Source organism: Petaurus breviceps, unplaced genomic scaffold (genome assembly GCF_028583685.1).
Source record: "Petaurus breviceps papuanus isolate PSGF00001 unplaced genomic scaffold, PetGlider_PUasm1.0 90434, whole genome shotgun sequence".
In the NCBI taxonomy this organism is placed as follows: domain Eukaryota; kingdom Metazoa; phylum Chordata; class Mammalia; order Diprotodontia; family Petauridae; genus Petaurus; species Petaurus breviceps.
Genome location: NW_027187251.1, coordinates 2,212,639 through 2,240,235, shown reverse-complemented (window position 1 = coordinate 2,240,235; position 27,597 = coordinate 2,212,639). Strand labels below are relative to the sequence as shown.

The following is a 27,597-nucleotide window of genomic DNA, read 5'->3' as shown; positions in this document are numbered from 1 at the left end:
TCTGGCCTCAGACACTTAATGCTAAAACTAGCCGCATGACCTTGGGCAAGTCACTTAAACCAGATTGCCCTCCAAAAAGCAAAAAAAGAGATGCTATCATCAACCCAAGTCATAAAATGAACTATTGTTTTTTCCAACAATAAAACTCCAAGGATAATAGATATTAGCTCCTCAATTATCAAGAGTTCAATCTTGACAAGCTCCTTGCTTCGTGTCTGGTCTTAATATCAGATTGAATGCATTTTTTTTATTAAGTCAGTAAATTATAGGGGCAGGGCATGGTAGTACTTTCAACTTCAAGAACAAAATGAAACATTTCACTCACTGTTAGAAACCTTGGTGTCACTTTCAACCCCTTCCTCATCCCCACCTCCCCACATCCAATCGGCTACCAAACCCTGTCCTCTGCAAATTCTCACATCTGTCCCCTCCTTGGTATTCTTACTGCTACCACCCTAGTACAGACTCCATTCCCACCTGTCTGGATGATCACAGTAGCATCCCAGTAGATCTTTGCATCTCCTTTCTCTTTGCCACTCTTTCCAATTAATCTTTCATTCCTTTCCAGAAAGATTTCTCTTCCCCCCCCACCCCACTCCCTTCTCAAAATCATTTAGTGACTTTCTATTGTCTAATCAGAAGAGTTCAAACTCCTCATTCTGGCATTAGAGCTGCTACCCCACATTTCCAGACTTATGTCTTCCATACTCCCCTCTGAGCACTCTCATACTTTTCTGCCTTTGCTCCTTTCACAATCACTATCAAATTAAATGAGAATATATCTATGAAAGCTTGTTGAAAACCTGCCACAATTAAGTAATGTTGAAAATGTCACCTATTTTTTAATAACATTAGGTGGTTGATATTTTTTTACCCATTTTTCATTTGCTCCCTGAGTCAATTTCTCCTTAAAAGATTTTATGGTCAAAATACAGTGTCTAGTGATTTTTGGAAGTAAGCTTTAAATGAAAGCATAAAAAAATGACATATCTTAATCATGTGAAGCTATAAGGCTGGATCTGGAATTAGATGGAAGACAGCAGTTGAAAGAAATCTCAACCCCAGGGTGATCTGTCTATATAGAAGTAGATGGGAAATAGATCTGGTGAGAGAGAAATAAAGAAGGATTAACACTTCTAGATCTAAAAGTAATTATAGAAAAAATAATTAAACTGCCTTTCAAGAGTTCAACCTGCCTTAAGAACTAGAGGGAGTGGACTTGATTAATATAGTCAAGACTTAGAAAGAACTAAGAAAGAACTTTCCTGATAGGTAGCAAGGGAATGTATATAATGTATTCTCCCTGTCATCTCATTAAACTGTATGTTCCTTGAAGACAGGGATTGTGTCATTTTTCCATCAAAGAACCCTATATACATTAGTTATATAATAAATGTTGATCAAATTGCAAAGAATTTACTAAAATCTCTACCCCTGGAGTTGTTTAAAAGAAGTGATTCTTTAGTAGTTCAGGTATGGTCCTTTCTAAAGGCAAGAGGTCGGGTCTAGATGAAGGAAGGTCAAGAAGGAAGGAAACAACAATTTGTTAAGCGTCTACTTTGTGCCAGGCACTGTGCTAAGCACTTCCTAAATATTACACCCTCATATGACCCTCACAAAACCTTGAAAGGTTGGTGCTATTACTATCCCTATTCTACAATTGAGGAAACTGAGGCAGACAGAGGTTAAGTGACTTGACCAGGGTCACAAAACTAGTAGGTGTCTGAAGACAGATTTGAACTCAGGTCTCCCTAACTTTAGGTCCAGCATTCTAACTACTCTACTACCTGACTGCCTCAATAATAAGGTATAAATCCCTAGCTTGTCATGCCCTCTGTGATTATTGAATGGATTTAGGAGAAGCATAAGATTAAGAAGTAACTTCACATAGAGAAATGCCAGCTGTCCCACACAATCAGATCATTGTTGACTGGTGGCAGAGTGGTACCATGGAAAGAAGATGGAATTTGGTTCAGATCTTGACTCTAATCCTTACTGCCAGTGTGACCTCTGAGCCTCAGTTTTCTCAGCTATAAAATGAGGAGATTGGGCTTGATGGCCTCTACAAATTCTTCCAATGCTAAATGCTTATGTAACACCTAACACTTAATGTAAAGTTTACAAAGTGGCCTCTTTATAACCCCCAAGTTAGCAGAGCACCATCCCCATTTAACAGATGGTGAAACTGAACCTGGAAAAGATCTTAGAATTTAAATCCAGGTCTCATGGCTCCCCCAGTCCAGGCAATTAAACTCAAAATTTTGTTCTTATCAATACTAATTAACTAAGATCATTCTAAACTCTACTTCCCATCGCCTACTAAAACACAGGATGCTTCTAACACTTCATCTTCTCATTCCATAGACTAATACCAATCATGACTCAATCTAGTTAAATTTTCCCATCTTCCATTAAGAAGTGAATTTGGTCTTGGCTGAAGTTCATTTCAACCCATGAGTTTAGAGATTATTTTATAATATAAAATAAAAACAAAAAAGTCAGCCACCTATGTTGACCTGGGGATAATCCAGGCTTGCTATTACTCTCCCTTTTCAGTGGGACATAAAGGATTTTCAGAAGGTGGGTTTTTTTGTTGTTTTATAAATATTCCCATGATTCAACACATTTATGAACACACAAAACATTTCCCGTGGCTCTCCTCCTGTTTGCTAACTCATTGTGCCAACAACCTGAACCAGCTTCAAAATCTACAACAACACAGCTGATTAGGCAATCTGTAATTTATATATGTTCACAAATATGTACCAGCATGTGCTCATTTCACTCTTGCTAATCAGTATGGATTGTTACTATGGCATTTCCAATTGTTAGGGTTCTGCTCTACGGTGCTTAAGCATATGTCCTGCAGTTTTTTTTTTAATCATTTTGTGTGTTTTCCTGGCACCTAGGCCTGCCAACATAGTCCTGGACTAGGGATAGGAAAGGAAGGCATCTGGCTAAGGTGCAACAAATGGGGAATGGGAAGATATAAAATGAGGGATACTTTTTAATAGAACTTTATAAACACAATATTTTGAAACCAGACAGAAAAATTTATTTTGTAGATTGAAGATTTTTTTTTCATGAGTCTACTTCTGTGGTACTTGGGAATGATCGATCATTTTGGACATAGGTTTGAATCCTAGATTTTCTGGTTACTATATATGTGACTATGGACAAGTCCCTTCACTTCTTTGGGCCTCAGTTTCCTCATCTACAAAATTAAAAAGTTGGATTTGATTATTTCTGAGGTCCCTTCCAGTTCTGTGCTTCATCCTTTACATGAGAGCTGAAAACTGCAATTGTATTAAGGAGTACAATTTTCTAATTCAATTCCTCAAGCACTTATTACATTCCTATTGTATGTCAGACGCTGTATTAGGCACCTTCAAACGCTATCTAGCTTGCCCCTCTTCTGCCTGCCTTTCTTGGTCCAGTAGACCTGTTATTCACTTCCACGAGAATGTTGGCTACAGTATTAGGCTACTTTGACAAGAAAAGGAAGACAGCTATTTCCAGCAATGTATATAACTAAAGAGAGAAGCAAGGTCTACATGGTGCCAAGACAGAGAGAGATTTTATGATCCTCCGATCGGCTGAGTACTTGGGCCAACACAAATCCATCCACTCTGAGAAATGAATTACTCCAGTTGGTTGTATACAATTTTCAAATAAATCAAGCAACTGTCAAACCTCCCCTTGACTTGAAATTGAGGATGTTTCCAATATTGCCAGGGTTGTTTTCAGTGAAATGTATCCTATTAAAGCATCAAATAACCACTGCATCCTGCTCTGTACTAGATGGAAGCGTTTGTGACCAAAACACTGAGACAAAGGTAAAATACTGCCCTTCCTTTTGTTAGTACTAGTTTCTCCTCTGCCCTGTTATCCTGTGTGGATGCAGTGAGGAGGCTGTTGGACAAAAAGACCGTCGTTAAAATACGTTGTTATATTCCACAGGGAAATATGGTACTTGCGAGAAAATGATGGGGCAAGGGAGACCAAGGCATACTGGAAAGAGTATTGGTTTGAGTTAGCAGGTCCTGGTGTCCATTTGTCACTCTGCCTCAAACTGGATGTGTTACCTTGGGTAACTCATTTCCCTTTCTCTTGGCCTCAGCTGCTTCTTCTATAAAATGAAGAGTCTGGTGTAGATGATCTCCAAAGTTCCCTACATGACCACCAAAGGAACTGCTCCAATTTAGTGACCATTTCTCTCATCTCCCTCCTCAAACCCCTTTTTAGAAAATTCACTTCCTTTCCCTTCCTCTGCCTCCTAGAAGTTAAACTGATATTAATTAATGTGGATTAAAACCCAATGTATAAACTATATGGGGCATTGATAATTCTACCAATCCCCTCTAGGTAGCAAAGTAAATAGAGAGCCAGACCTGGAATCAGGAAGATCCGAGTTCCAATTCTGCTGCAAACACTTACTAGTTGTGTGACCCAGGGCAAGTCTCATTCTCCTCAACTATAAAATGGGTATAGTAACAGCACCTATCTTCTAGTACTACTAGTATTCTAGCATTCTTGTAATTGCAATAATACTAGTATAGATAGATAAATAGAGATCAAATAACATCAAATAACCACTGCATACTGCTCTGTAAATAGATAGATAAAATGAGATCATATTTGTAAAACATCTAGCAATTATTAAATGTTCGGTCCCTCCCTCTTCTTTATTCCAACGTAGGCTTTTTTCCCCTTGACTTTAAGGAAACTCTGAGTACAGAAGGGAAGCCCAAGGGAATTAGAAAGCATCCAGAGCAAATTCTAGCATCTTGGGCATTAACATGGAATTCCAGTAATGCAGGTGCTCCAGTGGGTTGAATTAGTAGGGTGTGAAAAGCCAGGGATGAGAAGAAGCTCTCATCCTAGTTCCATCATCGCCTGCTGAACCAGGGCATTCGTTCACATGTCATTTAACATTCACATTCCTCTTTTCTTTAACATAGAGACAGCAATATAAGCAGATCTCTCTCAGCACCCTTGCAAGAAGTATTTAATAAGATGTTATGAAACACGTTGTAAAAATGAACGTGTTATTTAAATAATCAACAAAAATCACCAAACAATAATAGAAGCAACATTCATGTTACTGCCTTTGTGGAGTAATTCATTTTAAAAACATAAGTACACATATATTTCTTCAGTGTAGAAAAATAGAATATATGAAGATATAAATAGAAAGAATAAATTGGTACTTTTAAACTCAGAGTACTTAGAAATTTTTAAACACTAGTTCATCCCACAAATTACCTTTGCCATTTAGACACTGATTATTTTAGTGGGGAGAGAGGCAAATTGTTCAGCTGTTACAAGAAGTACTTTAAAAAAAAAACTTCAAGGCAAGATGTTGTCATTGGTGCTCAATTTAAAATGTCACTGCTAAAAATGTCCACACATGCTAATTTCATTGGCAGTCCATGGATGTTTACAAAAGGTTCAGGATGGTCAGGGCCTGCAGTTTCTCTGGGATCTGATGAACAGGAAGAAAGTCTTCTCTCTCCTCACCTGCAGGGACCCATGGGCAGGATTTACAAGGACTTGGCATCTAAGACTCCTTTATTTACATCAGCAAATACCCACACATCATATGAGTATACCACAACCTCTATCCTCACCTACTCATTGATGGTCATTTCTCTGTTCAGTATAAATTGCTCATAAAGGGCCATGACAATTCCCTCCTACTAAGATTCTCAGATGAGGAAAGAACTTCATATTCTGCACAGTGATTGACTCGTTCTCCTCTGGCCAGTCAACATCAACAACAAAATTATTATTATAATATATAAATAATTAACATAGGAAAAATAATACCACTACTCTTGGTACAGTGCTTTTATTTAAAGATCCAAGCCTAATTCCAAGTGTTCAGAGGGCAAATCCAACTCTTTGGAAGTATGGATTTATTATTGCCATTCAGTTTTATTAATTACCAGAACCTTTCATGACCCGATAACCATTCTGACCTTGCCTCACAGGCCACCTACTTTAGTTGAAAAAAGAAATCCAAGAGTGACAGGTCACTGGATGGAAAAGAACCCCCCCCCCCAAGAACTGCATTGTTCTTCACCCTTAATATCTCAAGATTTCTAGGAAAACATTTAAATAATACAGGTTTAACTGATGCATGTTTGCAGATCCAATTAATGCAATTAATTTAGTTTATCACTAAATTGGGACAAATTTAGAATATGTGTTTATTAGGGAAAACAGTATGTAAGTAAATCAGTATAGGACTATAACAACACCAAAGGGGGGGGGGGAATTTCCCTTTGAAATTTCTGCCTTTATCTTACTAGAGGGGCTCACTTTTGTATCCCAGCTGGTTAAGTCTTCAAAAAGCTTCATGTTTACACATTTTAAAACTTCATTTCCTGAATTATAGCTACTTAGTTTCTCAGATAAACTGAAAATGTTTTTTTTTTTCTTGTGAGGAGACGGGGGCTTAGGGAACCCACAAAGTGCACTTAAAAGCTTCTTTTCCTTTCAGCTAATTTTAGAAATTTGATGAATGCACTTGCTCCATACCTACCACCTGCGTCTAGCTCTATTTCCTTTTGAAAGGCTCTGCCTCCGGTCTCTTCAGTATTGGCCTCAAAGGTGTTTAAAATCGCTGCTCACTACTGGAGAGAACTTTCTGTAAGGTATTTACATTTAACTAGGACCCGGGGTGGACTTTTCGTCTACAAATGTCCCTGCTACCTTAGCTGAGAGCTACTGAGAAATTTTTCTGGACATTTCACTAGTTTGTGGGAAAATAGGATACTGGATTTTACAGCCCAAGTGTGGCACATCGCTGTCGTGGGTTTGGACAGGAGAAGGAGATGCCACAAAGGGCTGCACCTGTAACTACTTAACCAGCTCTGCACCTGTGCTCTGGAAAACCCAAGGAAACCCCATCTGCCACATGATCCTCACACTTCACACGACACAGGAAGGAGGCATCCGCCGGCCGAGGCTACATCTGGATCTCACCCTTTCCCGATGCCTCTGAGCCCTGATGGAGAGAAAAGATGAACTGCCTGCCCTGTGGGCTCCTTTGCAAGACTGACCAAGCTGGTGCTGAGTGGACAAGCCAAAAGCTTTCCCTAACTCCTCCACGCGCCCGCCCCCACCCCTCACAAGAGGGTAAGCGGCTTAGGGCAGGGTTTGGGTGAGGGTCTGCAGCAGCGGAGCTAAGAGAACCTGCAGGGACCCTGGCAGAGAAGCGGAGATCCGCGGACGGACGGCCAGACGTCCGCGGACGGCCGGCCGGACTGAAGCAGCTAGCCCATGGAGGCGGCGCATCTTCCTAGCGCCCCGTCGAGCACCCTGACACTTTTCCAGACTACTTTGTTGTCACCCTGCAGAAAGAGGAGACCCCCAAAAGGTGCCCCGAGAACTCTCCTGGGTGTGTAGCCTCTCCTCGAGACCTGCCACCACCACCACCACCACCACTACTGTCCTCTGGCCTCGCTAGCTAACCCCTCTCCCCTTCTCAGCCCTGGGGCTCGCTCCGGGAGGTTGACAGCATCCTCGCCTTCCTCTCCGTTGCACCGGCTCTGTACAAGACCAAAGCTCGGGGGGCTGGGCTGCATCCGCCGGAGAGGGGGGCGCGGGACGGCCAGGGGCGTTTGCAGTACATCAATTCATCTACAATGCGATAGAATCGATTCAAAGGCATCTCTTACCATTGGACCTCCGGACAATATTCTCCAGAAACGTGTTCTGAGGGGCAACCAGCCCCCTTCTGCCCCCAGCCATAGTCATCCTCCCCGCAGCTCTGGGGTTGGGGGGGCGTCCCGACTCGGCTTTTCACGGCTGCAGGAAGCTGGGCGCGGAAGCAGCGCGCGATCTCCGCTCGGAGCTCCCCATGGTCTCCACTGGGACCCAAGCGGGCTGGTGCAGCGGAGGCGGAGGCGGAGGCTCCCTCCAGCAGCCTCCCTCGCTCTCTTCACGCCTCCCTCCCTCCAGCCCGCCTCGCAATGCACTCGCTCCCAGCTCCTGCTTACTGCAGCCGCCTCCGGGGTGGGGGGAATGGAGGGAGGGGAGGGAGTATCGCCTTGGCCGGCAGCGGCCCCTGGCGGGCGCAGCTGCCCCCGCTTCTCCCCGGGTGCCCAGGAGATGGAGACGCTGAGCAGGGTGGCTCGGGCGGAGCTTGCGGCGGGCGGTGGTGGGGAGTAGGGGGTAGGGGAGAGAATAGGAAGGCTGGGACAGGAGCGCCATCCTCTGGATAGAGCCGAGAAGGGCCGGGTGGAAAGAAGCTATCCTGATGTTTGCTGGAGTCGAAGGGGTTGTCCCTACTGCCTTCTAGCTGTGCGACCTGAACTGAGCCTCAGTTTCCTCAGCTGTAAAAAGGGGAATAAAAATACTTGTGTTGCTTTCCTCAAAGCGGTTTTGTGAGGCCCAAATAAGAGAGCGTACATAGTGGTAAGATAATGTACGTAAACCTTAAATACAACTTAGTTTGGGGGAGAGATGTAGAAGCTTAAGGATCTCAGTCTAAGGATCTTAAGGATCTACTAGTCTAAAGCCATCTAATCCAGCCCCTTCGTTTTGACAGATAAGGAAACAGACCCAAGGAGATTGTGACTTAGAAAAGATATTTGAAGATGAGCCCTCGGGAAAATAATAACTAGCCTTTATATAGCACTTTAAAGTTTGCAAGCCCTTCACTTATCTTGTCTCATTTGATCCTCACATCAGCCTGGGGAAGTAGGTGCTTTTATTATCCCCATTTTACAGATGAGGAAACTGAAACTGAGAGAGCTTAAGAAACTTGTCCAGGCTCAAACTTAGGGAAACGACCCCTAAGAGAGAGCAGGCTTTTCTTCCTCTTTGTCTTATAATGCCCCTACAGGTAGTTATTCCAGGAAAATCTCTGTACACCAAATTTAATAATAGTGTTCACTGAGCATTCCTACTTTCTACATGAGCATACAGGAGATATCAGCAAAAGGCCACAGACTATATACAATGCAATTGTGTGTATATAATTCTTCTTTCCCGATAGCTCTTGAAACACTTGAAGACAAATCTCTATAAACAAAGCTTAGGTTTGGTTCATGTCTAGAGTCTCCCAAAAAGAGATTAACAGGGTACTTCCTAGAAAATTCCCTAATGAACAACCTGGATCAAGTATAGAATAGTATTTTTTCCTCCACCAAAAAAATAAATGTTTAAAACACAAAAGAATCATAAACACACATTGAAAAATACTTAAAATGTGCCCACAAGAATCCAACTCTAGATTGGCAGATAAATAGATAGATATTTATTATTGTTAATTCAATCATGTCTGACTCTTTGTGACCCCATTTGGGGTTTTCTTGGTAAAGATACTGGAGGGGTTTGCCATTGCCTTCTCCAGCTCTTTTTACAGATGAGGAAACTGGGGCAAATAGGGTTAAGTGACGTTTCCAGGTTCACTTGCTAGTAAGTGTCTGATGCCGAGTTTGAACTCAGTAAGATAAATCTCCCTGATTCCAGGCCCAGTGCTCTATTCACTGAACCACCTACCTGCATAGATATAGAAATAGATTTTCTTTCTCCAAGGAGAATGCACTTTGTGGTACTGCTAAACAGATATTTCACTTTCACCTTGGAGCCATACCACCTGAGGGATGTGCTCAAGATCCATGTCTTCTGGCCAGTCAGACATGTGTGAGTCACATTCTTGTCGGTGGTCATCCAACACTCCTACTTCTCAATGTCTCCAGACCTCTTAAGCTTACAAGGTAGCTAGAAACCAAAATGGGAAACATCTGTCTCTTAAGATCTCTGTTTGATCCTCCAGGCTCAGGGAAAGAAACATAAAAGAGAAGAGTCAGTCAAAGAGATCTGATATCTCACCAGACTCTCCAGATCTCACCAGACTCACTCAGGCAGGTATACCCACTGGCTGCTACATTGCTTCAGCCACAGCAGAGCAGCTGCTGGGAGGAGGAGAGAAATATTCATTCTCCTTCACTAGAAGTCTAAGAGTTTGCTTGAGAAACAACCTGATCCAGAGAGAGAAAGAGACAAGGACAGACAGTGAGGCAAAGCCAAAGGGATAGAGAGAGCAACAGAGACAGACAGAAGCAGAGAGAGAGAGAGAGAGAGAGAGAGAGAGAGGGAGGGAGGGAGAGTCACTCATCTTAAAGTCTCATTCAATGGGTAGTTACTTCAGCTCAATCATCTTAACCTCTTCATTATCACAGGGATTAAGGAACCAAGCAGGAATCTGTAGCTATAAGGGACCTTCAGCAAAAGGTCAGAGCATGTATTCAGCTCCAGAGTCATCCCTAACAATCACAAGGGAACAAAGGACCAAATGAGAACACCTGGTTTTGGATTTACTTTAACATGATACTAGAACATATATGTCATTGGAAATGGCCTGATCCTGGGGCCAACCAGAAGAGGCGAGATGTTTATGCATGTTCCACTGTGGTCACCCCCTCAGAACCCAATCACTATCAAAATTTTCGCCATTACATTTGCTTAAGAACATCTAGTGAGAGCGCTCCTACCATCAGGTGGGCTATTCTACTTTCAGATAGTTCTAATTGTTAGGAAGCTCTCTTCAACTTCAAGCCTGAATTTTGCCTCTTTAAAGCTCCTGTACATCACAGTGAATGGTTAGGAAATGGGCAGCAGAAGTATTTACTTTCTTATCACCTTGGACAAATCATTTAATCTCTCTTTATCTCAATTTATTCATTTGTAAAAATGAGAAGATTGAGCTGGATGATCCCGAATGCCCCTGTAAGGTCTTCTAGTCTGTGATTCTGTGAGTTTTAAAAGACAACAAATGAGATAAAAATGTAGCACAGTCTAGTGGTTAGAAAGCTTAACTTGGAGTCAGTCAGTTAACAGACATTTGTTAAGCACCTACAGTATGTCACACACTGTGCTAAGAACTAAGGACACAGAAAGGCAAAAGAGGGTTCTTGCTACCAAAGACCTCACTGTCTGGGCTGGGCTGGGCTGGGGAGGAGGAGAAGAGTCAACATACAAATAACCATATACAAATATTATATATGCAGGATAAATTGGAAATCATCAACAAAGATAAGGTTAAATAATTAACAGAGGTAAAATTAAGGGGGGTTGAGAAAATCTTCCTGTAGAAGATGGGATTTTGCTGGGATCTGAAGGAAGCCAGGGGATGCAGGAGGAAGAGGTGAGGAGGGAGAGCATTTCAGGCATAGGAAACAACCAGTGAAAATTCCTAAAATCTAGAAATGAAATGTCTTGTTCAAGGAACAGCAAAAAGGCCATTGTTGCTGGATTTCAGAGTATTGTGGGGGGTGGGCTGAGGGAGGAGAAGGGAAATGTAAAGTATAAGAAGACTGACCTAAATTCAAATCTCGCTTCAAACATTTACAAGTTGTGTGATCCTGGGAAAGTCACTTAATTTTCTGTCTGTCTCAGTTTTCCTATATATAAAACAAGGATAATAGTAGTGACAATCTTCTAGTATAATTGTGAGGGCAAAATAATATATATTATATAGATAATATATAATAAAATAATATAAATATAAAGGGCTTAAAACCCTATATAAATTATACTATTGTCTGCAACAGTAGAACACTGGATTTGGAACCAGAATACCCAGAATTCAAATCCCAGCTCTGCCACTTGACATTTATGTAGCCTTGAACAAGTCATTTCAACTCTACAAGCCTCAATTTTCTATCTGTAAAATAAAGAAATTTTACTAACTTGCCTTTCTTTCCATTTCTGGAGATGTGATTCTATAAGTTTATATTCAACAAACATTTCTTAAGCAGCTGTTATGTACAAAACATTGCACTAGGTTCTATTCCAGATATATAAGAAATAAGAAACTATCTCCACCTCATGCAGCTCCTATTCCACCAGAAGCATATTCTATGTACACAGATAACTAAATAAAAAGTACTTTTGTAACCAACAGATATTGCTGTGAGGCTAGGGTAAGCAGTATACAAGAAACTGGGAATCAAAGCTACTTGCTCTTACTTAGTCCTTCCTCCCAATGGATAAATGGTAGGGGCAAATTCCAGATGACACCTGGTTTCTTCCATTAGGCAGTCCCACGAGGTGAGACTTTCCAACCCTCAATGGAAATCGGAGTTTTTCACTGAGGCTCCCCTCTCCTAAGCCATATCTGACTCTAATTTATTTATTTATTCATTTTTTGCCTTTTGGAGGGCAATTGGGGTTAAGTAACTTGCCCAATGTCACACGCTAGTACTTTTGTGTGAGTGTTAAGTGTCTCAGGCCGGAACCGAACTCAGGTCCTTCCGATTCCAGGGCTGGCTCTTTACTCACTGCTCCACCTAGCCACCCCAAAAGCAATTTACATGGTAACTTTTTTTTTTAAAGCAATCGGGGTTAAGTAACTTGCTCAAGATTACATGGTCAGTTATTTCTGGGTGTGATGCTAAGTATCTGAGCCCAGATTTGATCCTCAGGTCATCCCAACACTGGAGCCGGTGCTCTTACTCGCTGAGCCACCTGGCCACCCCTGTCTGACTCTAATTTAATAACATAAGGGCAAATGGTCCCAGTTCATGTGAGTCATTCCTCTCTATCTGTAGAACTTTTTAAAATGATTAATAATCAAAACTATAAGATTAGTTTTCACTTTCTCTTCAGAGCCCTATCCTGACCATCTTTACAGAAGTTTAATCCGCTGTTATTTTGAGTTCTGTGTATCTCAACTAGTCACTGACATTCTCCATTGCCCTTCCTGTACAAATCAATAGTAAGCTAGCCATCAGAAATGAGTTATGTTTATATTTTTAAATGTAAAGCAAAAAAAAAACAGAAAAGAGAAGTAGCAATATATACAAGCACCTGCCAGCACAAGGCATTGTGGAGAAAGCTAAACCTTTATTTTTCTTTGTAATGGATCTCACAGAACTGTAAGTACATTCTAGCTACCTCTATCCGGAGGTGACTTCTGTTCTATAAAGTCTGACAGTCAGAGCCAGCTTGCAGTGCTTAGTATCTACTCTCAGAACTCATTCACATCATAAAATATCTGTTAGATCTCTTCCAATACAATCATAATCACACTGCTACTACTATAAAAACACTTCCCTCTATGTATGCTTTCTTATTCTCCTCCTCCTCCTCCTGTTCTTCCTCCTCCTTTTTCCTTGTTATTCCTCTTCTCCTCCTTCTTCCTCTTCTTTCTTCTTTTCTCCTTTTTCTTGTTATTCCTCTTCTCTCCTTCTTGTATCCTTGTTCTTTTTTTCCTTGTTATTCCTTTTCTTCTCCTCTTCCTCTTCCTCCTCCCAGAATTTATAGTCAGGTCCTAGATACTCCTCTTATGTCTACAATGGGGCCAGATTCCTTCAAAACCAACTTGTATTTCTCCATGTTCCTAAGTATCTTGGGTTACTCTTCTGATCTAACGGCTGGGGACGGGTGGCAATCAGGAATATCATCACCTAGAGGTAGCACCTGAATAGTGCTTTGTGAAAGAAGCTAGGGATTGTAAGAGGTAGAGACAAAGAAGGAGACTTTCCAGGCCTACCTACACAAATACATGGAGACAAAAAAGTGGAATGTGGAGCATGGGAAACACATAGCAGTCTTGTTTTATTGAAATGAAAAGGTGTAGGATATAAGAAACAAAGTCCCAAACAGAATTATATATGCAGCTATGGGCCTTAAAACACAATGGTCAAAATACCTAGTTTAGCAAGAAGTACTGATCTTTCCATTTCAAAAACAATGTAGACAATTTGGGACACCAATTGGGTATGCTTGTTTTGCCAGCCTTATTCTGTGTTGCCTCCCCACATGCTCTCTATGTCTGTCTGCCCAGTCCTTGTCATATGTTCATAGATTTAGATTTGGAAGGGAACTCAGAGATTATCTAGTAAAATTCCTCAGGAAACTAAGTCTCAGGAAGATCAAATGATTTGCTAAAGGTCATGTAGGTAGTAAGCATTAGAGGCAGGATTTGAAACTAAGTCCTCTTAGGCTGGGTCAACACATAACACAAAGAAAGCACTGGTAAATTTCCATTTAATATAGATTATATACAAAACCAAAATATTTCAAAGTCATACACAGTCTTCTTTAAGGATCTAGAACTGAATTGACTCTATACAAAGAATAAATAAATTTGGTCACTAGCCACTCTCTCTGGTGCTGCCTGCTCTGTAGATATACTTGAGAAGGCAGACAGAGGACAATTGATAGAATATAATTAGAGAAAGATTTTTTTAGATTTTAAATACAAGTGAAGGTACTGGTTGAAATAATATTGTCCCCAACTCCATCTTCACCACTCTGTACGGTTGATTTCTTACACTCTAGCTCCTTCTGGTGGCCATTCATTCTGTTGTAAATGTGGTGACCAAAATTAGTTAAGGAAAACTTAGCATGCTGTACATCAGACCTGAAAATCTGTTTTTAGTTTGCCAACTTTCCAAACTGGTTTGTCTGTGGCTCTTATACCTGTAGTATCTAATGTACGAATGTATTCAGAGCGCAGAGGTAAAGGTTTCCTTGACACTGACTAAATAAAGAAGAAGAAAAAAAGAACTGAATCTACCCCCTAAACCTGCTGAGGGAGGTGAAGAGAAAAAAGGGAAAGGAAAAAAAGCCTGTAACATGAAGCACATAAAACTTCTTAAATTTTAATAAGTTCTCTTGTCCTATTGCTAGATAAAAAAGAAAACAGGTAATATTAATTTGGGATCAGATACTTTTGAAGTCTTTGTAGTTTACCTGATTAGAAAAAGAAAAGAGAAATGTCATCCATTTCAGGTCACTCCAGATGATCAAACAAACTCTAGAAAAGAACTGGGTTACTGTTTCAGGCCAGGAAAGGTGTTTTTCATCTGAAAAGACAGTCTTAAATAAATGTGACTGTGGCTCCTGCTACAGTGTACAAAGGGTATGAAATATTTTTGCTCACAGCTTCTATCTAAGCAAGGATACAGGGCTAGCATGAGACAAGGTTTTAATATTGATAAATGTTCAAATGAGATAATATAGGTGAGATTTTCAGTTCTTTGGTGCTATGTAAATGTCAGCCATTATTATTGTTGTTGTTAATTATTCATTAAATCACCACTTCCTACCCAGCTGGGGGGAGGGGAGGTGGGAGAGGGGGAGAGGAGATGATCATCCTCCCACATTTCAGGTACCCAGTACCTTGCTGCTTTTTAAATTTCTTTTCCTATCAAAACCTGGAAAAGACCTATAACATAAGTTTCATTTTGATTGAAACTCATTCATACCAAATACTTTCTATGCATTTGCATTTCTAAAACTTTCATGCATAACTGTGGAATGAAAGAATCTGCCTCAGTCAATTTAAAAGAATTTCAGGCAAGACACAGTAGGTGGGAGAAAGATTTTTTGGAGGGGGCAAGGATCTCATTGCCTCTGAAATCATAGCCTTGTCTAAGCCTGCCTTCAAGTGAACCCTTGTTAGCCAGGGGGGCTGGGTCAAAAGAGATGGCAATCACTCCTTATCCCCATTGTCCATCTCCTGGGGCACAGTGACACAGTGTCCAAAGTCAGGAAACAACAAATCAAGACAAGGATTAGTAGAAGAGCTCTGAGGTCCTTTGCAATTCAAGGAACCCTTGATTAAGGACATCAAATTCCCCTGTTATAAAATCTTATAGATTATCTACTCAAACTCCAACATAAATCATGAATCCTTTGGACAACATTCTTCAAACTTGAAGTCTAGTGAGAAGAAGGAATTCACTATCTCTTCAGGCAGCCCATTCCATTTCCACAGAATCTAATTGCTAGAAAACGTTTCCCTATGTGGAACCAAAATATGCTTCTCTGAAACTTTCACCTACTAGTCCTGTTCCTGACCTCTGAGGCCAAGCAGAATAAACCTAACCCCTCTTCCACAGAAAGTCCTTCAAATACTCAGAAACAGTAATCATGCTTCCTGTTCCTAATCTCTTTTTCCCCAGACTAAACAACTCCAGTTGCTTCAACTAATACTCATATCTCATGATCTCCATCGTTCTCAATATCCTTACTGCCCTCTTCTGGACATGCTTCAGCTTATCAATCTGCCTTCTAAATTGTAGCACCCAGAACAACATCACACTACAGATGTTTTCTGGAAAGAAAACACTTCAGCAGAATGGTCATCTCTCTCATTCTGAACATTTGACTGCTATAAACATTAATAACACTAACAACATTAATCCTTCTGGCTGCCACATCACACTGAACACCCTGAAAGAACTTTCAATCCACTAGACTCATGTCTTTTTCACACAAAAAAAAAAACCAGCTTTCTAATTATACTTTCCCCATTCTCTGTTTGTGTTGTTTGTATGTTTGTTTATTGTTGTGGAGTAGTTTTTAGTCATGTCCAAGTCTTCATGACCCGATTTGGGGTTTTCTTGCAAAGATACTGGAATGGTTTGGCATTTCCTTCTCTAGCTCTTTTCACAAATGAAGAAACTGAGGCAAACAGGGTTAAATAACTCCTCCGGGTTCACACAACTAGTATCTTCGGTCAAATTTGTACTTTGGTAAATGAGTCTTCCTGACTTCAGACCAGGTATTCTATTCACTCTGCCCCAATGTGGTTTTTAAAAGTGAAGTAACTTCCTCCCGCCACCCACAGGAGCTTATTTACATTGACTGACCAGAGTCCTCGAATAATCCCATATTTTTCCCTTTTGAAAACACTAAGAATAATGTCCTTACATCAGTTTTTACTAGAGCCAATCACCTTCCAAACTTGGAACAGACACCATACTCAGATTGCCCTTAGTACTAATAATCATGAAGTCCACATTTACAAGAAGAATGGGAACCAGTGGGTGAACGCCCATGAACTGAAGGAACACAATGGACACATCACAGGTATTGACTGAGCTTCCAAGAGCGATCGAATTGTAACTTGTGATGCCTATGTCTGGAGTCAGAAAGATGGCATCTGGAAACCAACCCTGTGTTCCTGAGGATTAACCATGAAGCCACCTTTGTGAAATGGTCTCCCCTGGAGAATAAATTTGCTGTAGGTAATGGAGCTCGACTGATTTCTGTGTGCTACTTTGAGTCTGAAAGTGACTGGTGGGTGAGCAAACACATAAAAAAGCCAATTCATTCTACCATCCTGAGTTTGGACTGGCACCCCAACAATGTTTTGCTGGCTGATGGATCTTGTGACTTCAAATGCAGATTTTTTTTCTGCCTACATTGAAGAAGTTGATGAAAAGCCAGCCAGTACTCCATGGGGTATCAAGATGCCTTTTGGTCAACTGGTGTCAGAGTTTGGTGGTACCAGAAGTAGTGGCTGGGTACATGGAGTTAGTTTCTCTCCAATTGGGAACCGCCTCGCTTGGGTCAGCCACGATAGTACTGTATCAGTTGCCGATGCCTCCAAAAACATGATGGTTTCACAGCTGAAAACAGAGTTCCTCCCACTCCAGAGTGTGTCATTTGTCCCTGAGAATAGTATGGTGGCTGCTGGCCATGACTGCTGCCTGATGCTGTTTAATTATGATTATCGTGGCTCCTTGACCTTCGTCTCCAAATTAGACATTCCAAAACAGAGCAACCAGAGCAACATCTCTGCCATGGAATGCTTCCAAAACATGGACATGCTACACCAAAACATCACCCAAGTTTCTATTTATGAAGTGGACAAGCAAGACTGCCGCAAATTTTGTACCACTGGCATTGATAGAGCAATGACAATTTGGGATTTCAAGACTTTAGACACTTTGGACAACAACAGAGAAATGAAAAGTTATAGAAAAAAAAGATAATTCCTGGTTTATGAATACCTAGTTATAATTCTCCCCTTATAAATAAATGGTTCCATTCCCAAGATGATCCAATGACAAGAACTTCCCACATTATTTGCTACAACTGAGTAATCCCTCCTTCATCCCTGCTCCATTCTCCTTCATTACTACAGATTCTATTCTGTCCCTGATCTGCAGAAACACCAAAGACTGATATTTTTGCTAAAACATTCCTATCTTGAGGTTTAAGATCCTCCTCCCCCAACTCTTTTCTATCGTCTACCCTTTTGTTTTTAAACTGGGTCTCCTTATGCAGGTTACAAGTGCAGTGACAATTGACTCAGAAAGTCTGACTTATTTTGCACCAAATATTTTATAAAATGAAACTAAGTAGAGGACATGCTCTAATAATGTCTAACTGAGAAGAAACAGGCACCTAGAGATCAGTCTTTGGAGAAGCTAATCCCCAGTATAGGAATGGAAATAGGAAGGGAAAATGACTATACCTAATTAGGGACTGGGAACATAGATGGTAAGTTCAGTGAGGGAGGAACTAAACACCTGGTTAGCCTTTGGGTTTAGGGTAAGAAAAGAGAAAGACAGAGACTGAGAGATAGAGACAGAAAGACAGAGATAGAGACAGAGATAGAGAGACAGAGAGAGCTAGGGGTGAGGGTGAGAGAAATCCAAGATCAATACTGAAGTTAAATTATTGTAGCTGAACAGACTATAAGATGCAGTTTAGAGAGATTATTGTTGGTGAGAGCCCATTGTGTATTGAGGTTGGTCCCTGCTTCTACATAAAACTCTTGTGTTGGTGAACTTCACAGTCTAACTAGAGAGAAGGTACACACCACAGATACCATTGACTCTGAAATCCTGGCTAAAGTTTGAAACTGAATGAACTTCATTCATTTATTTATTAAGGTTAAGAAATTCCTATGCTTAGAAGGTAGTGGACATTGACTACTGAGTCAGAATTTGAGACATTAGCTTCAAATATACAGCCAAAGAGTTGAATCTGAAGATTGAACATAAAAGACCTTCTTCCTCCAGGAACCAAAAATGTCCTAAACAAAATAACTTGATCTCAAAATAGAAGGTGGAAGGAGAATAAATCTACAAAAAAGGATACTGACTTTAAAGGTTTAGATTAAAGGAGGACTTAAGTGGAAAGTGGATGATACAAGGGAGAGTTTTGAAGAGAGAGATTATTGCTTTAAATATGTGTGCAGATTATTAAATAATCTGAAAATATGTACTTGTAATTCACTCTGTGTGTATGTGTGTGTGTGGTTTGTACCCTAGAGCTCCCTTGCACTGTACTAAAAATAATTTGTACACTTTACTAACTATACATTTGCAAAACTATAACAGATGCAGATATTGCTAGAGAATGTATATATGTCCAAAGGATCTGTTTTCTTTTTAGGAGAAATTCTTTTCCCCTTTTTTCTTCCCAGGTGGGGTTAGCAGAGGGGTTTTTCTTCCATTGACTTCCCTGTTGATATCTGATTCTACTATCCATCGAAGGAAGAATGGGTGTTTCAGGGGCTCCAATGACCAGAGTCCCTGAGTGGGCAGTCTGGAATTCATAGGACCCAAGAAATCTTTTAAGTCAGGATTATAAAAGTTTATTTTTACACCTTACAGCAGGCAATATTTCTTAGGGAACCTGCAACCTTAAAAAAGTAATAGGTACAGTTTATAAAGAGTTACAGTAGTAAATCAGATGTCAATTATGCTAACTAGGTGAGTAAGGGTGGGATTAGGGAGGAGTTAAGGAGTGGTCAGTGCTTAAAGGAACATGCACTTTTATCATCTACTACGAAGGTGTATTGCCCATAATTCACTGGGAAATAGCCCAAGGGGGAGGGGGATACCTGGAGGTGTGGTTTTAGGCTTGAAATACCATTAAGTAAGCTAGCAGTCAGGGCTGACTGAGAAGTGCCTAGTATGCCACCCATCAGTGTCATGTTTGACAAGATGGATATTGGGAACCAAGGCTAATGGGGATTCAGTATGTGTATAATTGGCTGAGGAGTTAACTTACAGATAGTGCATTGAAGGATTCATAGGTGCAGCTGGCCATTATACTAAGGGGAGATAAACTGTTCATGAATTGTTGCTAGGCAGAGTGCTGGCAAGGGGAAAGGGCAGTTAATGCTCTGAGGCTGAGGGGGAATGTGATTTTACAAACTGGTTTTACAAATTGGTTTTACAAACTGATGTTACAAACATAGACACCCCAACACTCCATCATTCCCCCCTTAAACAGATGGTACCCAAAATCATTTGGGGACAAGGGACAAAGGTCTCAGCTTCCCAATCTGCTTCTTTCTGAGGGAGGATGTAGAGTTCTCCTACTTCATAGGGTCCCACCATTCAAGGGGTTGGGTCTGTAGCCAGTGTCCAGAGCCTGGCCGATGTCAGGTCCATGGGGTGATGGGTCATGGTCTCGGACAGTGGTTGGTACTCAGCCTGAGATGTCACCTGCAAGTAAAGGGTGTTGAGCCTAGAAGACACAAATCTAGCAAAGAAATTAAACAAACAAGGGCCAAAAAGGAGTAGGAGGAAATTGACCATAAGTGGGGTGAGTATGTGATAGTATAATCCATTACTCAGACTATTTCACTTTCCTTTATATTTCTGTATACTACATAAAAAAGATACCTCATAAGTTATTATCCTTTTACTAACATACTGTACTGCCTTTAACTAAAGAGGTTCCTGACTTGAACCTCACAGCTAAATAGTAGTCATACATCCTTGTTTCACAAAACTTGTTTATCCTCTGATTATGTTCACTCTGGAAGAAAGAGATACTTCAGAAATTAAATCTTTTACATATACATTCAGTTACAAATGCTAACTTTTGCTTAGATAATGGAATAACTACAAATTCAGATCAAAACAGCAAGATCTCTTCTGCTTTACAACCCATTACATTAATTTAGCAATAAATTTATCTTGCAAATAAAGGTTTTAGTAGGCCTCTTAAAATCACACTAGAGATTTAAAAAATTATTCTAAAAGAATTTTCCCTTCCTTTAAAACAGTTTCAAGATTTATAATTGATCACTAAACTTTTATGAAGAAAGTTAGTTGAAAACTTTTAAAATAATCTTAAGTAATTGGTATAACTTTCTGCACATGCTCTAACTCTAAATGAAAAATAATATTAGATTTTCCAGTAAGCTAACACAAAAGAGCTCATATCTTCCACTGACTACTTGCTTTGATCATAAAAACCTGCTAAAGAAGGAAAAAAGCAGGGATATGTGAAATTCCAAATATGACAGGATAAAACATCCTCGACTGTTTAAATTCAGGTAAAGTCACAGATATCCAACCATGCAACATCTGTTTACCTCATAGGTAGACTCAGGAATAGGTGGGAAACATTCTTTTTCAAAGGAACTCCATGAGTAAACTGAGCCAGGAGGGATCCCATTCCAGACAGAGGCTAAGATTGTCCCTTCAGCCTTTAACAAATGTATATTTCCACTTGTCAACAGTACAGGATCACATTCCCTCTGAGTGGCTTGTGGCATTTTCTCTCAGACACTGTATGATTTAATGCAGACAACTATACCCAAATTCAAACTCAAAATAAAATTTAGTTATGGTCCCAAGTGCCTTTTACCTTAAACAATAAGCTTCACCAATCACAGCTTAGGGCCAGGTATAGTTATTTTTATTTTCATGGAGCTGCAATGAGCAATAAAGATTTATCAGGTCTCATAAATGTAAGGAATTCTATTTACCATCTTTCCTTCTGAAATCTAAATTTATCATTGCATAAGAGCCAATTTATAGAAATCCCTTCTAATCTTTTGAAACTTCTTAGCAAGTTAGATTCATTTAAAAACTACATGCCTAAAACCAGTTCCTTTCCCAGGCTGAATGACCTTGCCTAATAGATATATTTTCTAGGGGATTTGGCACTTTTACAGCATCATACATGCAGGAGGACTGTCATGAAAGGGACATTATACTAGTCAGAATAAAGTTTTCATTCAGTCTCCTCCTTTCCACATATAGTAATCAATTAACAGTTTTAGGTTTTAGCATTAAAACAGTAGCCAAAATAGCTCAGTTAACAATCTTACAAGTTTAAACAGTCTTAACTGAGGGGGCGGAGTCAATATGGCTTAGTAGAAGCACTACCTCCAAGTGGCTCCAGCTTCCACCTTCCCCAATCAATGTAAAAAGGGGACTCTGAACAAACTTTGGAGCTGCAGAACCCACAAAATAACACAGAGAAGCTAACCTCATGCTGAGGACAGCCATAGGCTGGCAGTAATCGGCCAGCGCAGTGCTCTGGGAGCTAAGCCCAGGCCCTCCGTGAGACAGAGGTTTTAGCCCCAGGGTGGGTCTGACCAACCACCGGCTGCAGGGACTCCAGATCACCAGCAGCTGTGGCAATCCAGAAGGACAAAGTGAGAGGTCAGTGCAGTCTGGACTTTGGGACCCAGCAAGTGGGAATACATTGGCTTTTGCCCCCAGGGCGAGAAGCCACAGAGACCCGAGCACCACCAGACAGTGCCACGTGGCAGCTTCAACTCCTGGCCTGCAGACTGTAGGGGGACTAAGCAACCAATATGAGGGATAATTGCTCTTGCTTTAACCTGCTTGGATCTGGATTGCAGTCCAGGGTGGAGGTCCTGGGGTGTGTGTCCAGCTTGCCAGAGCATGTGGAGGCCTCAGAGAGGGAACCCATCTAATACCTTTGGCAGCTGAGAAAACCCCAGCATTTGGGATGAAAGCTCCCCTGTCTGGTGGCAGAGTCCTACTGTGGCAAAAAGCCCAGGGGTCAAGTGACTGAGGGACGACATGGCCAAGCAAAGGAAACAAAACTGACAGAACATTACACTCCTATTTTGGGGACAAAAAGGAGCAAAGCATGGAACAGGAGGAAGACAGTGAAGTCAGAACTCCTGCACCAAAAGCTTCAAAGGAAAATAGGAGCTGGTTACAGGCCATAGAGGACCTTAAGAAGCAGATAAGAGAAGTGGAGGAAAAATTGGGAAGAGAAATGAGAATGATGCAAGAAAATTATAAAATGAGAGTAAACAGCCTGACTGAGGAAAATAACACCTTAAAAAACAGACTAACTCAAATGGCAAAAGAGGCTCAAAAAAGGCAATGAGGATAAGAATGCCTTAAAAAGCCGATTTTGCCAGATGGAAAAAGAATCTCAAAAGCTCACTGAGGAGAATCATTCCTTCAGAATTAGATTGGAGCAAATGGAAGCTAATGACTTTATGAGAAATCAAGATGCTATTAAACACATCCAAACAAATGAAACATAGAAGGCAATGTGAAATATCTCATGGGGAAAACCACTGACCTGGAAAAATAGATCCAGGAGAGATCATTTAAAAATTATTGGACTACCTGAAAGCCATGATCAAAGTAAGAACCTAGAAATCATCCTCCAGGAAGTTCTCAAAGAAAACTGCCCTGATGTTTTAGTACCAGAGGGCAAAATAGAGGTTGAAAGAATCCAGCGATCACCTCCTGAAAAAGATTCCAAAATGAAAACTCCTAGGAATATTATAGCCAGGTTCCAGAATTCCCAGATTAAGGAGAGAATATTACAAGCAGTCAGGAAGAAACAATTTGAATATTGTGGAAACACAATCAGGATAACACAGGATCTGGCAACTTCTACACTGAGGGATAGAAGGGCTTGTAATACGATATTGTGGGGGTCAAAGGAGCTGGGATTAAAACCAAGAATCACCTACCCAGCAAAACTGAGTATCATGTTTCAGGGGAAAATATGGTCATTCAGTGGAATAGAGGGCTTTCAAAAATTCTTGCTGAAAAAACCAGAGTTGAATAGAAAATTTGACATTCAGATACAAGAAGCAAGAGAAGCATGAGAAGGTAAACAGGGAAAAGAAATCATAATGGACTTATCAAAGTTGTACTATTAACATCCCTACATGGAAAAATAATAATTGTAACTGATGAAACTTTTCTCAGTAGTTGAAGGGAATAGAAATATATATGTCTATATATCAGGGTATATGGGCATATGAATACATATGTGAATGTATGTATATATGTTTACAGGTATACATAGATAGAGGGCACAGGACCAATTTAACAGTAAGGGATGATACTTAAAAGGTGAAATTAATAGGTTAGAGAGGAATATAATGAGAGGACATGGGGAGAGACAGAATGGAGTAAATTATCTCATATATAAGAGGCAAAGGAAAATGATTGCAATGGAGGGGTAGAATAAGAGGGCAAGGGGGAATGGGTCAACCTTGTTCCCATTGAGTTTGGCTTGAGGACGGAGTGAAGTGCACACTGAATAGGGTATCTCACCCTCCAGGAGAGTAGGGGAGGAGGGGGATGAGAGGAAGGATGATGGAAGAGGGGGCAGGCTGGGGGGGAGGGAGGTTGGAGGCACCCACTTTTGAAAAGGGACTGGATAGGGGTGGAGAATAGAACAAGTGGGAGGTGGGATGGGAGGGAGGGAAATATAGCCAGGGAAAAATAGCTATGTTATTATTTTGCATTAGCCACACATGTATAACCTATACTGAACTGCTTGTCTTCCCAGTAAGGGAGGGTGACAAGGGAAGAAGGGAATGAATCTGGAATTCAAAGTTTTAAAATCAAATATTCAAATATATATATTATCAATACTATTTTACATGTAATTGGAAAATAAGATATACAGGCACTGGGACATAGAGATCCACTGGAAAAGTCAAAAGGCATATGGGAGAAAATATGGGAGAGAGCAGATTGGAGGAGGGGATATCCTGTGGGACTGCTATTTTAGGGTGGTGGGTAGGGAGAAAACGAGGGGAAATTTTGTAACTCAAAATCTGGCGGAAGTGAGTGATGTAAGTCAGAAGTTAATAAAGCATTTTTTAAAAGTGTAATTAAGAAATATTTAACAAAAAAATAAAAATACAATATAACAGAAAAAAAAGAAAACTGCTTTATCTAATGCTATTTCTGGCTGACAATGGTCACTCAATTTTTACAGTATAAGAGGATTTTGCAATTTAGAGATACCATGATAACACAGTGCCATTATAACATTAATTGCATTTCCAAATCTTCACATACAAAAATTATTGATAGAAAATTGGGCTTACCAAGTGCAAAGGCTTTTCTCCTCTCCCCACAGTTGCAGAGCCTGGTTGTGGCCCCTGGGGTTTGAAAGGAGAGGGGGTCATCTGCATGCCTAGTGGTGTGGGCTTCAGGGTACCCAGGGGCCCAGGGCTGTTGCCAGTGGGGCCCTCAATATAGCTGCTATGCCTCCCCCCCTCTTTTTTTTCAAGTGGGGAAGGGTAACTCAAATTCCCTACTATTCTTCAGCACTCTCTTTCCTTAATCTGATCAGGTGGGAGAGGCTTTAACAAAATCCGCTCAAATGTTTTTAGCTGTTCTAACTTTTACTCCCATAAATTTCACTTATGTGTCCACTTCTTAGAAACTTCTTGGAAAATGAGAGCTTTGAATCTGCCAGTCGAGTGAGTGGGACCCTGGTGTCCCCTTCTGTACTGGAGAGCTCAAAGCTTCACCTCTGAGGCGTCTCTTTTACAGATCTATGTATTTTCCTAATTTGCCTCAGTACCAAATATTATAATAAATTCTGCCTTATCTTTAGCATCAAATTAGGGGCGACATTCTTCAAAAATAACCAGAATGTATTCAGTTGCCATTCAGTTGCATTCTGATACACAAAACTTTCCTCTTTTAGGTTAGGCAGGGAATAGTTAAAAGTTGCCTCTTTGATCTGAGGGGAGAAGATTCCTTCCCTTTCTTATCACCTTCTCCTCATTCCACTTGGCCAGAGTGGAATGAAGAGGAGGAGATTATCAAACTTTTAAAAATCTTAAAACTTCTGTTCACACTTTTCAATAGTAAATAACATATACCTGTCTGAACTTCCTACCCACGCTCTTTTCTTTGCTACAAGCTTAAACTTTCTTGCTTTTCCTTCTGTCTACTCATCCTTCTGTTGGACTTTGATTAAAGCCCCTTTAAAACCACACACACCTTGTTTCTTTCTAATTCTGATCTGATACTTCTCCTACACTCTTAGACTTGCATTTACCATCATATAACCTAAACCAGACAATATTTTCCTCTCTTTCTCTCCCTCTCCAGCCTTCATTCAGCATCGGGGGGAGGGAGGAGGAGGGAAAGAGATAACAACATTCCAAAGAAATGTCCAGCAGTCCAGCTTCAGTTTAAACCTTACAGGGTGATAGATTACTCACTCACACTCATTCACACAGCAACACAAAAACAGAACAGATAGAGAAACTGACAGGAAGGTTCCAAAAGCTCACAGAGGATTGTCAGAAATCCTCGGCACAAATCACGTATTTGCTTGGCCTCCAGATAGATGCTAACGGAGGCCAGGTAAGACTTGCTTTAAGATAACCTAGGGGCAGATCCCCAGGTGCTAGGGGAACCTGGACCATCCTTTCTTCCTGCCCTTAAGCCAAAGAGTCCCTGTTGATCCCTGCTCTCAGATCCTGGTGTCCCAGAAGAAAAGCTTTACCAGAAAATATTCCCAGACTAGGCATCCCCTGTCTAGAGGGAAGTATGCCAAGGTCTAAGGTAGACCTGCCCAGGTCTGTTGAAGACTGTAGCCCACATCCCCACAAGCCTTCCTAGGTGCTTGAGGGGGAGAAAACCCAACTATAGAGAGTTAGGGAGGAGGTGAAATGAGTTTACCGTGATTCCAAGACTGAGACCTCAGACTTTTGTCCCTTTGTGGACTCCAGAATGACAAGGGAAAAATAGATGTTTCAGGGCCTCCAATGACCAGAGTTCTGAGTGGGCAGTCTGGAATGAATTCATAGGACCCAAGAAATCTTTTAAGTCAGGATTTGTAAAAGTTTATTGTTACGCTTTACAGCGAGCAAGACTTCTTAAGGAACCTGCAACCTTAAAAAAGTAATAGGCATAGTTTATAAAGAGTTACAGTAGTAAATCAGATGTCAATTATGCTAACTAGGTGAGTAAAGGTGGGATTAGGGAGGAATTAAGGAGTAGTCAGTGCTTAAAGGAACATGCACTTTTATAATCTACTATGAAGGTGCATTGTCCATAATTCACTGGGAAATAGCCCAAGGTGGGGGGCTACCTGGAGATGTGGTTATAGGCTTGAAACTTCACTAAGTCAGCTAGCAGTCAGGGCTGACTGAGAAGTGCCTAGTATGCCACCCATCAGTGTCATGTTTGACAAGATGGATATTGGGAACCAAGGCTAATGGGGATTTGGTATGTGTATAATTGGCTGAGGAGTTAACTTACAGATAGTGCATTGAAGGATTCATAGGTGCAGCTGGCCATTATACTAGGGGGAGATAAACAGTTCATGAATTGTTGCTAGGCAGAGTGCTGGCAGGGGGAAGGGACAGAGTCAATGCTCTGAGGCTTGTGGGGGAGGGATGTGATTTTACAAATTGATTTTACAAACTGATGTTACAAACATAGACACCCCAAGCATCCCATCACTACCCAAGTATAGATTCACTTCTTCCTTCCAGTTTCTTCCTTAGTTCCTCTCCCTTGTGGCTACTGTCCCCTCCCCACATCAGAGTCATTTATCCACAGTTACATGGACCAAAATCTTCATGCCTTGACTTCTTTGGCACCCAGGACATCCAGGACTAGCCCTTCCACTTGAGTGGTCAAGGCCCTTCAGACCATGAGGATTTCAGCTATTGAGAACAGGATCTATAACCTTCATTATCTTTTAACTCACATGGGTATGTGTGTGTGTGTGTGTGGATGCAAAACAGACAGAGACAAAGAAATATAAGAGAGAGGTGAAAATTATGCTAGACAATGGTGTCAGGGTAAGATATCAAGACAC

The 27,597-nt window shown here is 40.9% G+C and overlaps 1 protein-coding gene and 1 pseudogene across 2 annotated transcripts in view; one reads left to right on the top strand and one right to left on the bottom strand.

The window, feature by feature from the left end:
* The window catches only part of KCNH1 (potassium voltage-gated channel subfamily H member 1), a 543,998-nt gene extending 535,980 nt beyond the window's left edge, over nucleotides 1-8,018 (bottom strand). For both annotated transcript variants that reach the window (XM_069108778.1, XM_069108779.1), the window contains exon 1: nucleotides 7,686-8,018. In XM_069108778.1, the coding sequence (XP_068964879.1) occupies nucleotides 7,686-7,764 (79 nt within the window). In that variant the 5' untranslated portion in view covers nucleotides 7,765-8,018. The remainder of the gene's footprint in view (nucleotides 1-7,685) is intronic.
* An 8,622-nt stretch (nucleotides 8,019-16,640) lies between these two features.
* Nucleotides 16,641-17,747, top strand: LOC138177560 (actin-related protein 2/3 complex subunit 1A pseudogene; annotated as a pseudogene).
* Nucleotides 17,748-27,597: the final 9,850 nt, after the last annotated feature.